Source organism: Mesoplodon bidens (assembly GCF_964165515.1).
Source record: "Mesoplodon bidens genome assembly, chromosome: 2".
NCBI classification, from domain to species: Eukaryota; Metazoa; Chordata; class Mammalia; order Artiodactyla; family Ziphiidae; genus Mesoplodon; species Mesoplodon bidens.
The window spans coordinates 124,263,038-124,280,009 of NC_138177.1; the positions used below are offsets into that span (position 1 = coordinate 124,263,038).

Below are 16,972 nucleotides of genomic sequence, written 5' to 3' on the forward strand. Positions count from 1 at the left end.
CAACATTAAGCAGAGAGAGAAAGAGGAAATAATTATTTTTGTTTTTTTAAATATCTGTATTTACTGATGCTGTAAAGTGGCATATACTTAATTTGACAAAACAGTTGAGTTTAGAACATTTCTATATATCCATTTGCTGTCTCTTATTTTATCATCTGTATTTATATGCAAATAGAATACTTTCCAAATGATTAAAACACAAAGATGTTTACTGGAAGGAAGTAGGTGTTTGATGGAAGGGAGTAGAATTGCTGATATTGTTTTTGGTACAGAATTCCATGTGTTTTTTTCCCTTGTTTTAAGAGTGAGGTGTCTGTATCCAGCTCCATCCCTAAGAAGATGGGATAGAGAGGCTTGCCTGGAGCCTAGAGCATTATCTCTTCACTTCTCTGGACCTGGCTGCATTCTCCTTCTCTGATATTGTTATTTTAAACACCTCCTGCATGCATTCTGAATGTAGTGTCCATTCCCTTTATAGCTCCTGAGGTGAAAGTCCAACTTCTCCAGGAAGCATCTGCCAGGGAGACAGCACTGCAGACAGAATTCTCCCCACAGCAGTTCAGAGGCCCTGCCAGTTAACAAAAGTCTTGAAGCCCTTCCAGATCCAAATATCTCACATTTAAGTCCATGTGGGAGAAAGCAAGTGGTTTAGTTCAATTTAAAAAGTAGAAATGACAAAGAAATTTCCAGTTTGATTCCTGAGTAAAGCCATTTGAACAGAGCTAGTCTTAAACTCACTTTTCAAATATGTAACTCCTCTTCCTTTTTACATTCTCTGCCTCATTTATCCATCCTGAATTCATACATGCACCATTTTTAATGTAGAGATAATAAGACCTATCTACCTCTCAAAATGCTTTTGTGAGTGTTAAATGAGATCATATATGAACGTATTTTCCATACCACTTAACCCATAGTCAGCATTCAGCAAATGGAATTTCTTATTATTATCAAGACAAGACAATCATAATTAGACTTTAGTAATAGGCCAAAAATGTCAGTACGTTGCACAAAGACTTTCCTACTTTCTTTAGTCAATATATAGGCTTTCTTTCACTCTATCTATGCTTATTTTACTTAATAAATGTTAATTCATATGTTGAGTGATTTACAAATAATGTATTGAAACACCCTAAAAGTAAAAATTCCTTGGCATTGCCTCTTGTAAACATGGTCAGACAGGCTAAAATGGAAGCTTGACTTAAATGAGACAATGAAAAGAAAAAGATAAAGCAATTTGTAGTATTATAGAAAAGCATGATTTGATTATCAGTTAAAATGAGTGATTTCAATGTCTGGAATTTAGAGATTAATTCTAAACCAAATTTTGATTATTTCTTAGGCATTTAAAATGTTGGGTTTTATATACATATATATACACATACATGTATATATGTATATATATACATATTGTATATATATGTTTTAAAAAATACAGACTTACTATAAACTTTGCATTAAAATAAGACATAAAGGTATGAATTAATACCATTGCCTGATCACATTAAAGTTCACTTCTTTTATTAATTAGGTGTAGAATGTATGAAAAAGCTATAAAATATTTTTAAAAAGCTTTATTATTTTCATTGTTCTTTTCTCTGATTTACAATATCAAAAGTACATATGTTTGAGAATTTGCTGTTATAATTACATAGTAGCTCGTAACTTTCAATCTCTTGTCCAACTTTGTTTTTTTGTTTGTCTTTTTGTTGTTTTTTTGTTTTGTTTTTTGTGGCCTCTCCCATTGCGGAGCACAGGCTCCAGATGCACAGGCTCAGCGGCCATGGCTCATGGGCCCAGCCGCTCTGCAGCATGTGGTATCTTCCCTGATTGGGGCACGAACCTGAGTCCCCTGCATCGGCAGGTGGATTCGCAACCACTGTGCCACCAGGGAAGCCCTCCAAGACATTTTTAATATAGCTTTATTATTACAAAGATGTACTAGAGTAAATGTATAGGAAGTCAATTTCTTTCTCTTACAAAATAAGAAATCAATGTTATTTGGTATGTTTTTTGTGTGTGTATGTATGTGTGCTACCATGTAAAAAGTAAAATGCACCCAACATGGCATATTTCCCATTCTAAAAATAAATGTACATGTGTCATTAATATTACTTACATACTTATTCCTGGAGGTTTAATGAAATTATGTCATAATAAAGTTATTATGATGCATTACAAATTTCAATAAGCAAGTCATAAGTTACATAACCTCTCTGTACCTCACTTCCTTTGCTGTAAAATGGGCAAAATGATAACTTAACGGTACCTATCACAAAGGGTTGTTGTGAAGATTGAATGAGAAATAGATATCATGTGCTTAGAACAGTATCTGGCAGATAATAATGTTAGTATATATATATTATTATCTACACAACAGTGTTGAACTGTTACCTGCAGAAGTGCATTTCTCACTTAGAAATCTCTTTAAATATATTTTAAAATATAATTTTCACCATCTATAAGGGTGAGTGCTTCATTAAAGAAGTTCATTAGACAAATTGATGATTCTTTGAAAATCCACAATTTGAAATTCAAATTATGGATTTCCCTTGACAAAGTCATGCACTCCCTACACTTGCCAAAATAGAAAGATAATAGGGAACATTTCACCCATAATATTATATATAAAGATATTATTGTCTAGTAATTATTACATGTTATGTAATATCACTTATATATACATGTATACATGTATGTGTATAATTATCTGTATCCATTTCCATATTCATATCTATACCCATAACAATATCTATTATATTACCCAAGGAATAACTGGGATGAAAGACATTAAGAAGAGAACACCTTAAAAACAAAAGCAAGTGGGTGAGGAGATAGAGTTTGTTCTGTTCTATTTAATCTCTACTTTACTTTTCTTACCTCATATTGGCCTTGAAACCAGGATATCAAAGCTCTCTTTGTATGCAGAATTAGCATGGAGGTTGTATGATGTTCTGAATTTTTTAATTTTTTCTGTGTGCTTTTGAAAGTTCTTCTGTCAAATTTAGAACTTTGTGATACAGTGAAAAGACAGCTGTGAAGGTAGCTGGCCAACCCCTTCATAGGTAGATCATTTTCACATGGTTTAGCTTTGAATCCAAGAGAAATTGTACTTTTCTTCTCTTATTAATTAGTACCTTTAATAGGGGCTTTCATTAATCAAGCTGGTCTTTTTCCATCGAGTGAAATAAATCCTGCTGTGTGGGGTAATGGTAAAGGTGCTAAGGCTTATGTTTTTGGAATATGTTACAGGGAATTTAGAGATATGAAAGGAAAAAATCATTCTTCAGCAGCCACAGACTTAATTTCTTAATCGAGTTTAAAAAATAATAAATAACCAAATATGCTAATTTCCACTAAGCTCTCTGATGTCCACCTTTCAGATTTAATCACCACAGGAGATAGTGTCACAGACAGAGTCTGTTAGAATTGCTCCAACATCATTTTGTTCAACTAGCACCTCACCAAGTGGGACTTTATACCCTCAAAATAAGGACCTGCCTGATATGTACAAATGTCATTTATAAAGGAGCTCCTTAAAAGATTTCAGAAACAGCAGTGCCAGTCTTATTAGAAGAGCATTAACTATCTTAATCTGGGTTTAAATAAATAACAATCTTGAATAAAGTGAACTATTAAAAGCTATTTTCTATACATTTTCCAACAACCAGATGTTTGGAACTATGTTACACAACATCCAGATGATTGAAAATTTAAGTGTTTGTCATGATATTTGTCTTGGTGTTAGCACACCTTATGTTGAGGAGTGTATTTTTGGAACTGCTTCAGTCATCTCCCTATAAAGTAGGTAGTGTAGAAGATTTTTTTTAAGTGTGGGGGGGAAACTCCTTTCAAAAAATGCTGTTCCATACTCAATTAAAGGATATAGTCATTATTAAACATTTTATTCAGATTATTTCATTATCTAGACTTCAAAGGGATCCTAAGATAACTAGCTGTTAAAATGTTCTATTTGAAAGTCCAGAGATGAAAAATGATCCAAGTTTTTGACCCAAGAACTATTGCTTCATCCTACCCTCATCAGTGATCTGATCATCTTTGCTTTACCAACCTCTCTCTCACATATTAATTTCTCCATCCTAAACAGGATAACCCCTCACCTTTGCTTCTGTGTAACTTTGCTACTGTGTAATACATTATGCAGACCTCTGGGGGAGGAGAGTTCCAGGCAGAAGAAGCAGTAAGAAATGCCAACTTCCTGGGGCAAGAGCAAGTGTGATTTGTTGGAAGCAAAGCTGGAGGCCCAGAGTCTAGAGCAGAGTAAATGGGAAAGAGTGGGAACTGACAAGGTCAGAGAAGCATCGAAGGGCCAGATTACATAGGACGATTGGTCACTATAGGGATTAAGAGTTTTTCTTATGAGTGAAATAGGAAGGTTTAGAGTTGTCGATGATCTGATTTAAACTCTAAAGTTCATTCTGTTTATTATGGGAAGAACGGGGTCAAGGGCAGAAGCTAGAGACCCTCAGACAATTATAATAATCCATTATAACAATTTAATTACTATATTTTCACTTCCTGTTCTTTATGCTGGCTAGTCATGAATATAATTTATCATATTTGCTAAATTATAAATTCTGTGTGGGCAAGGATTCCAACAGATTATATGTTTACACATTAGTGTTCTTCAACTAAAAAAAAAAGTTTTTGATGCCCAAAGAGTACAAGATGAAATTCTCACCACTTCTGTCCTTTTTCCACCCTCCCGCTCCCTTCTATCATACCCTAAATACTTTCCTTCTTTCCAGAATTTCTTCTTAATACAGCATACACATATCTAGCAGTATCTCTTTGTGTACATGAAAAAAACAAAAACAAAAACAAACTAGGGGGGAAGTGGAGAACAAAGAGGAGGTAGATAGATAGGAGACATAGTCCTTATTCTCAAGGAATCGTATGTGTATATACCTATTTCATATATTTTACATAATCATCTTATAGTTGAGCTTAAAACTACATATAGTATGTATAAGTATCTTATGTTTTTATCAAAATAGAAAGGCATCCCTAGGCCTTGCTATTCCCAATTTGTAAAATTCCATATATGGTAATTTGAGTTATTTAGGTTCTACTTAAGTAGTGTAATCTGAGAATTGCTCTACAGAAGTCCAAGGAAATAATACCCCAATTTTCTTTTTTTCCCTGAGTCTCATTCAAGGGTCTTCCTAATGTATGTCTTGAAAAGCATTGGGTTGGGACCAATAATAATTATGGAAGATAGTTATCCAAGATGAGGAGATACAAAGAGCCACCCACCCCTTTTTTTTTCATTTTTCTTAGTAAAGAAGTTAGAATCTCTTCTTCTGTGAAGGTCCCTGACATGCCAGAACAGAGGAATAATGCTTATGCTAAGATTACGAGTTAGAACCCAGATCAGGTCTATGAAAGCTCTAGTATCTAAATACTAGTTACTCTCTGTGGTCTTCCTGATGCCCCTCAAATAAAGATAAAGCTGCTGCTGTCTCTAGGGAAAGGGAAATGTCAGGCAGAGTGTTCTAAATCAGACTTTCATGGTAAAATATCCATTAATGATTAATTTTCTGCTTCCTTTAGAATAGGACAGGTTAAGCAATTGGTCACATTCAGTAAATAAGAAATTACTTGCAGTAATGTCTGCAACATTCTAATCATCTTCCCAATTCTGAAAACTATTTTAAAAGTCTTTGAGGGCTTCCCTGGTGGCGCAGTGGTTGAGAGTCCGCCTGCCGATGCAGGGAACACGGGTTCGTGCCCCCGTCTGGGAAGATTCCACATGCCGCGGAGCAGCTGGGCCCATGAGCCATGGCCGTTGAGCCTGCGCATCTGGAGCCTGTGCTACGCAACGGGAGAGGCCACAACAGTGAGAGGCCCACATACAGCAAAAAAAAAAAAGTTTTTGATCTGCATTATGGTGAAAAGGACACTGAATGTGAAAGTAAAAGGCTTGATTATGAATTCAACTTTGCCACCCACTAACAGTGTGGCTTGGGCAAGTCATTTAACCACAAAATTCCATTTATAGTCTAATGATGAATTGAGCATAGCAATCTATACCTCACAAGGCTGTTATGAGCACCAGATAGGATAAAGTGTGAAGGCCACAAATGCAGAGGTCACACAATAAACATTTGATGAACCCAGATTTTAAATACAGACAGCGGAATTATCATAATCCTAGTAGTGGTACTTCAGTGTTCTATGCTATACCAGTACACATGTGATCTTGTGAAATGGGAACTATGTCCTCTGTATCTTCTTTCTGCATGTTATTAAGAATGACAATATACTATAATTGTTTAATTATGTCATTAAAGTGGGTTTTATTTTCTTCATTAAATACATCAGGAAAAGCTTTTCAATTAACAATGACCTTTATGACTTCTACTAGTTTGTATTCTGTAGATGCTGAAGCTGACTGCAAATTAGATTCTGCAATGTACCTTGTTCCTTATTTTTTTACCCACTGATTAGTTTGATACAGTTGGCAGCAGCCTACCCTGTTGCTTTCAGCTTGCAATTTTGTAGCAATCTCAAAACACTGTGTTCAGTCCCCCAAGGTGTTCTGTAGAAATGTTGTCAAACTATTTCGATGTATGTGTATTTTCATTCTGTATCTGTGCTTTGTACTCATTTAAGAGAACCAGTCTTTAATTTGTATCAGAACATTTTCAAGTTGAAACTTAGAATTCCAGTCCTCAGCAAAATCACTGATATATGACCACAGCCTTCTGTTCTAAATCTTGACGTGACTGACTCCTATTAGATACAAAGCTATATTTTTAAATTTTGTTATAGAATACAACTCTGAATAAATGGCTTCAAATTTGGACTTAAAATCTAATAGTAGTCATCATGCTTGCTATTATCATCTAGCTCTAGTTTACCTTTCCAATTTTGTCTCTCATCCCTCCTACCTTATATCCCATGTTTCTCTGTACTTCCTTAAAATGTCTGGTTGTTTTCTCTCACCTCTCCCGGGAGTTATCCACATATAGCACCTTTGTCTAGAACACCACATCTTCCACTCCTCATCTCTTTATCTCAGGCATTTTTCTATTCTAGAAAGTCTTTTTCTGTACTCACAACAACGTTTCTAAGTCAAGTAACCCTCGTTTTTCTCTCATGTACCTTGTGCCTGATTTCATAAAAATATTCTTCTTTCTGTATAGTATTAATTGGCTGACTTAATTAGATTGTCCTCCTTAGTAGATTAGAAGTTTTGCAGAGGGGCTTCCCTGGTGCCGCAGTAGTTGAGAGTCCGCCTGCCGATGCAGGGGACACGGGTCCGTGCCCCGGTCTGGGAAGATCCCACATGCCGCGGAGTGGCTGGGCCCGTGAGCCATGGCCGCTGATCCTGCACTTCCGGAGCCTGTGCTCCGCAACGGGAGAGGCCACAACAGTGAGAGACCTGCGTACCGCAAAAAAAAGAAAAAAAAAAAAGTTTTGGAGAGAAAAGGCAATATCCTTTGAATCCATGAATAGTAGATGCTCCATACGTGTTTTTGTTGGATAAATGAATGCTTTCTGGAAAAACTATTGGTCAGTTTATTGAAAAGACAGCAAGAATTTGCTACTAAAAGTATTATATTAGCCTCGCTACATTTAATTACAACAGCAATATTAACAGTGAAATGCAGTTCATAGTTTCAGTGTACAGGTCTACCGCTCTGCAAATGCAGGTAATTTTAAGAATAAACATGTATATGGTGCCATTCTGTGCTTTATGTATCTGGCACATTATATTCAGAATTGGATTAGGTTAAACCAGGCTAGCTCATGAACATATTCTACTTCTTATAATTTCAAAGAAAGAGATGTGTTTTAATGTTGAAATTGTTATTTGAACTAATCTAAATTTATTTAAATTTACTTGTCATCCAGACAGAATAAAAAAGGATTTTGACTGGCTTTGAATTAAAATACACATACACACACACACACACACTTAAAATACAAAACTAAACCAAACTGTAGGAAGGTATTGTTTCATATTTGCTTTGGGAATGAAAAATGTACCAGTGTGTTCATGTCTCCTGTGTTTATAGCTGATGTTTGCATTTGAGGCAGTGCCGTAATTCAGCATATGGAAATACACTCAGAACAAAGATAATATTGTTTCTCATTTTCATTTTGATTAATAATGTTCTGTCTCTGGTAATTTGTAGGTGTTATTTGGAAGATGGAGCTTCAAAGGGTGCCTGGCTGAACCGGTCAAGTATTATTTTTGCGGGAGGTGATAAGTGGTCAGTGGATCCTCGAGTTTCAATTTCAACATTGAATAAAAGGGACTACAGCCTCCAGATACAGAATGTAGATGTGACAGATGATGGCCCATACACATGTTCTGTTCAGACTCAACATACACCGAGAACAATGCAGGTGCATCTAACTGTGCAAGGTATGCATTTCCATGTCTACTATGCTTAGAAATGTTCAATATTTAGATATCAAAATGACTGAGAGGTAGCTGACAATGTTGAAAGATATGTTGTCATTGTCTTCAGGGATTTATGTTTCTAGATTCCATTAAGTATAATGGCTTTTATAGGCATACAAATCCACACTTACTGAGATCAAAAATTATCCATTAACATCACATTATGATTATTTTTTATATCATTCATTTTGTATCTTCCTACGAGTCACCACTTCAATAAATCTTTGAGAACCCATGATTGGTACATTAAACTAAATTTTTGATAGCCTATGATGGCTACATTAAAATATTAGTACTTTTTGAAATATGATTAATAACTCTTTAAAAGTAATGCTCAAGCTTTCCAACACTCCGTCTCAATTCAGCTTCTATTTACTTTGATTCAAGTCACAATGAAAAGAAGCAGCCTTCTAGAATTACTTTATTTAAATATAGAATAATTGAAAAAATATGGTTCACAATGTTTTATACTTTGATTTACTTTCAGTAGATCATAAATCATGCTAGCTAACTTATAATCTCCAAATATAAACAGAATCATACAATTATTTTACTTTTCTTGCATACTAAAATGTAAGAGCATATTTATCCTTAACACAAATTCTTTTCAAGGAAAATATAATTATAATGCTAGTAGAACAGAAAACGTGTATTTTTGCCCTTTTGCATTATATCCTCATGCTTTAGAGATAAATCATGTGTTGGTTGCATAGAAATAGTATACTGTGGAACTCAAAATGACATTGCAGCATTTCTAAGTAAAACTAATAACAAATTATATGATAATGTAGTGCCAGTGAATGCATGTTTTATTCCTATCAGTAAAGCTGAATTTGCAAGTTAGTTGTATTATTTCTGAGTTTACCCTTCAAAAATCAACAGTAAATATGAATTTAGGTACATGGCTTACATTCAGAAAAGATTGTTATTCTACTTTATTAATTGAGCTTTATTTCCTCATATAAAGGTAAAATTGAATTCAAACAAATCTTCAATTATTAGTAAACATTTTAACTTTGTGATAATGATTAAACTTATTAAACAATTAACTTTAAGAAGGAAGGTATAAATTGAAGAGTAAGGCAGTGAATTTCCTCAGTGGTTTTCCTAATTACAAATCATTGAAGACTTTAGTGATTTTCCTTATATAAAAGCATATAAGAAAATAATAAAGTTTTCATCAAAGTCCATCTTCATTCAAAGATTATCTAGAGGTTCCAGAGGGCAGTTTATCCAGCTTCAAAAAATGACATGAGATTACAAGACACAAACACATTTCTTCAGTTATCCAAGCCTAATTCTGTTCTCTTGTTTCGTTCAATGCCTTTTGACTTGAGTTTCTATTTCAAACACTACAAAAAATTTTATTACATGAGGAAAAGTACACTTTGATGGTAATATATTTGAGTCACTTGAGATAAAGACATTTTGCTTCTTATATGTTTATGCAATATACTTCTGAACACTAAAAATATCCCTCTTTCCTTTTTTCCATTCTCTCTTATTCCCTGTTAGGCCCATATTTTTTAACCAGACCCCAAAGACATATATATATATATATATATATATATGCCCTGCTAATGAAAATGTTAATTTCCATAGAATTTCTTCATAACTTTATATTACATAGGTTGTTTAATACTGTACACAGTTTTAAAACTGTTACATGGCACTCTTTTTTGCTGGCCAGTATAAACGTTTGGGCACCATTTTAGGAAGTACATTTTACAAATGCACTTATTGAAATTTTTATCAGTATAATAATTTGTTCCTCTAGAAAAATATAATTTGTGTTACTGTTTTGATGTGTGTGGTTGGGTCAAATTAAATCTAATAATTTTACAGTACTTATTAACATAATTACTTATTAGAAGTTGATTGACATGTGGACATTTTTCCAATTACATTAATAAAGTTCAGGGAACAAATTAATAGGCTTGTCAGTCAATTCAAGAACTAAATAAATGTCTTAAAAAGTCAAACCCTACTTAAGCTACATTTCCTCTCAATGAACAAAAATAAACTGATGTGCACGTTTCTTCTGCCTCTAAATTTGTTAGGTTGTCTGATACTCAGGAGTATATGGATAGTTTTGAAGTATATGTTCGTTGCCTAATAATTTGTCAAGCCTTGATTCAACAAGATAAAGAAATTTAGCAAGTGAGAGAAAGCTATTTATTACTCACTAATGTCAAACACACATTGGCTGGTAAAAACAAAGCTCATATTTAATTGTTGAAACTATGTACCCAAGGGAGCTATTTTTAAAAAGTCATTTTAGAAAGGAGATAATCAAAAGGATATCTTGCCCACACAGACTTTGTGCATGGGAAATTTATTTATGTTATTGATTTCTCAGAGCTGTTAATATCAATAAATGGAATAATGGGGGAGAAAAGTAGGAGTAGGAGTTGGAAAACCTGGATTCCAATCCTGAATTTTCCCTCACGAAATGGGTAATTCTCAAGCCTCTCTAAACTTTAGTTTTCTCATTTGAAGGAAGAGGATTCAGATCAGAAAATCTTAAGGTCTGTTCTAGTCAAAAGCAAAAAGACAAATGACAGGGAAAAAAAATCCACTGTGACTGTTTGCTTTTGATTTGAAAGGGAAAAAGTTTTTTAAGTTAAAAAATGAAAAGAAATTTCATAACACTTGTATAACACTTGTATTGAGAACCATGCAAACTAATTTTTACACAGTAGCACCTTCTAGTAATTATTCTGCAAGTGCACTTTATTTATCTCCATGTTTTTCTTTCACCAACTGAGCTGAACAATGTAGGTACTCACAAATTTGAAGAATGTGGTGAACTGGAGTTTTGGTTCAAGGGGGTGGAAACTGGCTGATAGATTTAGTAAGAAAATAAATTTTTCATCACCTGTATATAATGCTGTTAAATCAAGTTACCTAATTTTCCAGTGTTTCAAATCATGTGGTGTAGCATTTACTAAGAGTATCTTTCTTGCTCATAAGTATAAAAATGTATGCAGCTTGAATACTTGTTATGAAGGGAGATCCCTATTACAATACTGTTTTGAAACGAAACATAAAATGTAAATGCTTTCCATTCAAAAATATAACACAACGGTTTCTACTTTAAGTCCATGTCTAGAGTCTAAGTTGTATACAGCACAAAATAGACACCCCAAAATATTGTATAATAACTGAATATACATACAACAGCCCCAGCCAACACCTCAACTGCAGCCTCGTGAGACTATGAGTAGTTAAGATGTGCCAGGACAGAAACTGAAATAATAAATGTATATTGTTTTAAGATACACACACACACACACACACACACACATACACAAACAAATTCACACACACATAATATATGGAACGTTTATCATTCAACTCGTGCCCTTCCAGGGAGACATACTCTAGGTTTTCTCTAGACGGGATAGAAGGAGGTATGACTAGCACATAAGCCTATGAGCAAAATAATTTCTCAAGGATGTTTAACTTGCTGAGTGTGTTCTAATTTCCTCAGGGTATTTTACTTACCTAAAATATTTGTGATAGACGGGGTGCTATGCTTCCTTTTTCAAGGATGGGTTTGTTTTCCTAGCTGCTGGGAGTGACATCAGCAAACAGCATATAGTGGTCAGTCCTTTCAAAGTTAGCCTCAGCTGTAGAGAGGCAAAGCCTAGTTCTGCCTAGAGCAACAATGTCTGATGACTGATTAAAGCCATGAGTATAAAAGCCTCTCCCTTCCAGCCCGAGGAGGATAACTCTGATGGGTTATTTCGGCTTGAGAGCAGCTGAAGCTATTGAACAGCATCCACTACAGCTCAACTTCTTGCTCTGTTCAATCCTACCTTCTTCTTTTTCCTTCTCCAACTATTTATCACAAGACTATTCCCTAATAAATATCCTAATTTTAAATTCCATCTCCTTTCAACTCAAAGATCCCTAACTATGACCATGTTAGATCCTTGCCTCTAGCTTAGTCATTGTTTAGAGAAAATCTTCGTAAAGTGGAAAGACAACACATTCAAATACCGTTCATTATTAACATTGTTTTACATTGGTTGGGAATTTAAAGTGGCTTATACCAAAGTATTTAGTACACCAAGGCAGTTAGGAGAAATCAGAAGCAAAAGATAAGGTAAGAAGAATAGGATGCAGTCAGATGTAATAGATTATAAAATTGTTGCCATGATTTCTATATATTTTTAGAGCTTGGTAAAAATTTTAGTTCTAAGATTTCTAGCATCCAACACAGAAAGAGAAACAAAATCAGTTATTCATTCCATGGCCCTGAAGGTTAAAACTTCTGTTTCTTAATGCTCTGGTCCTGTTACTTAGGGAAATAATTTGACTGTGAGTCATCTCAGAATATCATTGTGAACTGTAAGGAATATTTCAACAGTAACTGTATGGCATGCACAGAACTCATTCATAGGATTGTTCTTTATAACAACTCTCAACATAACCCAACGTGTAGGGAAGTATAAAAAAAAAATTTAATCTAAAAATAAATTTAACAAGATGCTAATTCAATAACAGTGAGATTGCTTTTTGATTATTGCTTAATCTATGAGTAAATTTTAGAGCTTATCCTTCCTGAGTCAAACCTTCACAAATATTATTTCTCTCAGTGGGTCTTTGAATAGGAATTCAGGTACAGATAGTTCAAAATTATACTTACCAATGAGTATCTGGAGAGCAATTATTCTATGTGGCCACAAGTTTAGAGCCATATTCTTTAAAGACCAGCATATCTTAATCAAATGTTAACATCCTTTTTATGAATATTAAAACCCACACAAGGAGCACACTGGCAGAGAAAGACACCACTCTTCCGCTTCAAGTTGAGCTGGCTGGCAATAACGCAGCATCACAGGACATGGGCCCGCCTTCCTCAAAAGACCCAAAGGGGAGAAAAGCTATAATGGTCAAAAAAGTATGGTAAAATACCACATCCATTAGAAAACTCAAGTCATTGTTCTGCAACAGTAAATACTTCAAACTTTTCAAAAAGCTACAAAAGGAAACCAAAGAAAAATATTAACACTAAGAAAAGTTTAACAGAGCCCATAGATGTCAAAATAGGCAATGTCTGAATGCAATAATGGTTTAGGACAAAGCCCTCAGACTGGCTTCCACTCTGTTTTATTCAAGCTCTATTTATACCTGTTGGGGAGATTAAGATTTTATATAGGAACCCCAATTTTGGACCTACTTTAAAACACAAAGAAGTGATAAAGACCCAAAGCATATATTCTTAATATTTTTAGTTGGGAAACAAATAATAAACCACTCAAAATAAACATGGTTCCTTAACATAATTATGTTTCATTATCCCAGCCAAAGAACCTTTAGCTTTAAGGGTTGTAAATTCATAGTATAATTATCAATAGTTGTAAAACATATTACATTAAAAATTATTATTTTAATTGACATATAATTGACATATAACATTATATTAGTTTCAGGAATGCAACATAATGATTCCATATTTGTATATATTGTAAATGATCACCACAGTAACCTAGTTAGCATCAGTCGCCATACATAGTTACAAATTTTCTTTTTCCTTGTGAGAAGAACTTTAAGATCTACTCTCTTAGCAACTTTCAAATATGCAATCCAGTATTATTAACTGTAATCACTGTTGATTTGCAACCTTGGGAGTTCCTCTGGTGAAATCCCAAACTGTGTCACCATACACAGAGGGCGAGGAGAGACCTAAGAAGGAGGCAGACCATTTCAGATTGGTAGGTGGCAGCTTTAAGAAACAAGGAAGCTTATATATTAGGCTTGTCTTGAGTGATCGCAAAAAGAGTAGACCTCCAAACTGACCTGCCAGAATCTTAAAAGTTTATATAGAGGCCTTAACAGGGTTCAGTCATGTATTCAGTTCAGGTGGTCCTAACAACACATTGCTCTCTCAAGGCTGCATCGTTGAAACGGCTCCTAGAGTGGAAACTGTGGGCAGACCATACAGGACGGGGGGATGGGGAGAGGAGCCTCAGATTGCCTGAGTCCAGCCGAAGGGTCAACCTGCTGTCATGTCCTTTCCATGACCTTCTCCAGCAGTCACCATGTGGTACATTATATCCTCATGACTTATTTCTTTTAAGCTGGAAGTTTATACATTTTTTTGTTGTTGTTGTTTGGTGGTACGTCGTTCTCTCACTGTTGTGGCCTCTCCCATTGCGGAGCACAGGCTCCGGATGCGCAGGCTCAGTGGCCATGGCTCACGGGCCCAGCTGCTCTGTGGCATGTGGGATCTTCCCGGACCAGGGCACGAACCGGCGTCCCCTGCATCGGCAGGCGGACTCTCAACCACTGCGCCACCAGGGAAGCCCAGAAGTTTATACTTTTTAATCCCCTTCACCTATTTTACCTTTCTTCTCCCCCAGCCACCAATCTGTTCTCTGAATTTATGAGCTCACTTTTGTTGTTGTTTTTAGGGGAAAAATATCACCAAAAATGAACTTAGTTTTTGTACAGGATCCATCTGTCTATTTCATTAACTTGATAACAGAGATAAATTTCTAAGATCACCTTATATATGATGATTAAATATATATTATCTGCTTATAAGAAAATATTAATCCTTTACTCTCTACAAGTAGGTAACAAGTGATATCAAATCATTGAGATCAAAGTTACATGGGTAGGGGTGTACATACTCTTTGTCATTCCCTCTTCAGGGAATTCCTACCTATTCTATCATAAATCATTTTTTGCTTACCCCAATTCACATTATGGAAAAGGTCCTGTGGATGGCAACATTCACTGAGTCTGTGCAGACTAATCAGTACCTGAATATACCAATCACTGGTTCAAAGACCAGTTAAGTAGGAGAAATGATATAAATAAGGTTGTATTCGTTCTTGCAGATTCTTCCCACAGTGATGTACTAGTAAGAGTGGAACCTTACCTAACCCTCCCTGCCATTTTTCTATTTATGTTGGTCTGAAATATACAGACTTGTACATTTGTAATTTTGGAAGAAAATAATTTATAAGCTTTTTGGAGCATATCCCTCATTAGTTAATAGGACTGTCATTGTATTCCCCAGATAGTTTATCCAATGGAAACATTTAATCTGTTAATATATATGAGGTAATAGTATTTATGTCCAGAAAGATAATGGTTTGGTATCTAAACAGTTTAGAAAAATTATGCCTAATTTTTGAAATTTGGAAAAAATAAATCCTTCAGGTGTCATTTGTGATCTAGACTTCAGCAAAATTATTCACTCAAACATACCTTCACAGAAAAACTCAGGTCCACTCATCTGAACTTAATATGAGTTAAGCCTTTTTAGGCAGTAAAATAATGCCTAAACCTTTAAAATTAATGTATTTTTCAGGTGGACTATTTCATTTTTCATTTCAGACATTCCAGTCTGACTAGAATGTTATAGTTACATGGCACTGCATATCAGGCCAGCTTCTTGGAAAGCATTACCTCACTTTTATTTGTGCCTATATTGACATTGATTAGGTTATTGGTGTAGCTATTAGGGTTCATAAGAAATAAAGTTAATTGAACTAACTTTTAGTGAACTTCTCTTTTGAATATTGGTACTTCTTACAGAATGAACATTTTCTTCTCTTCTAAATATTCTTTTTTTTTTCTTTTATAGTCTTTAGAAAAGATTATTGGCCATTACTTTTGTGTAGTTGAGATAAAAGCATTAGCAGAAAGAGAAGGTAGATTTCATTAAATAGTATTCCTCTTTGAAAAAGATTTTCTCTGTTAAGTGTAGTGATCATATATTCCTAACCAAAACTTAGTATATGAAGTTATATATATATATTGTTTAATACAAGAGATGTATTAGAACAGTATTGTAGATCAAAACTGTTCAAAATCCAAAATACTGCTTACTGTACACAGAGGGGATTAATAAGTTGGTGATATTTTCTTATAAACTTTCAATATGCTGCCCTTTGTGAATGAGAGAGAGATGGGGGAGTGCAAGAAAAAATAATATTTATAGATATTGCATACTCTTGAATTCCATCTGAACCACCCATTTTTCCTATAGAAGGAATTTTGTGAAAACTACTGCTGAACTTTGTGAATTGGTAACAACAAGAGAAACCGTGTTAAAATTTAAATAAGTATTTTTTTTACTAGTGAATTGTGCCAGCAAGGAAGGTTGTACTTCAGTACATCTGTTCTACACATGACTTGAATCATTTTTTGAGGGGTGGCAGAAGAGGGACAAGGAAATCTCAAAAAGTTTTACAGTTTGTGGTCAGTGTTGCTGAGGAGCAATTCTGCTTTCCTTTGTCCTTCTCATAAAGGTTTAAGTTTTGAATCATGTTGGCAAGTATTAAGTAAAAGGATACCTGAGAAAGGGGTGTATAAGAAAGGAACAATATTTATTGCTCATTTTGAAACTGAGTAAATCAATATTTCTGGTTTGGGTAACATAGAGTTAAAAACGCAATTTGAAAGTATTTTAAAATATTTAACCCTTTAAGCAAGATTTGCTGCCCTTTAAAAGTCCTTTCAATGATTGATGTGTATTCATTCTGGTTCTTGAAGCACATAGTTTGATAAGTA

General features: G+C 34.6%; 1 protein-coding gene across 1 annotated transcript in view; it reads left to right on the forward strand.

The window, feature by feature from the left end:
- The window catches only part of NEGR1 (neuronal growth regulator 1), a 917,418-nt gene that overhangs the window by 373,785 nt on the left and 526,661 nt on the right, over positions 1 to 16,972 (forward strand). Inside the window, exon 2 of the mRNA XM_081225773.1 lies at positions 8,166 to 8,398. Within this exon, the coding sequence (XP_081081899.1) occupies positions 8,166 to 8,398 (233 nt within the window). The remainder of the gene's footprint in view (positions 1 to 8,165; positions 8,399 to 16,972) is intronic.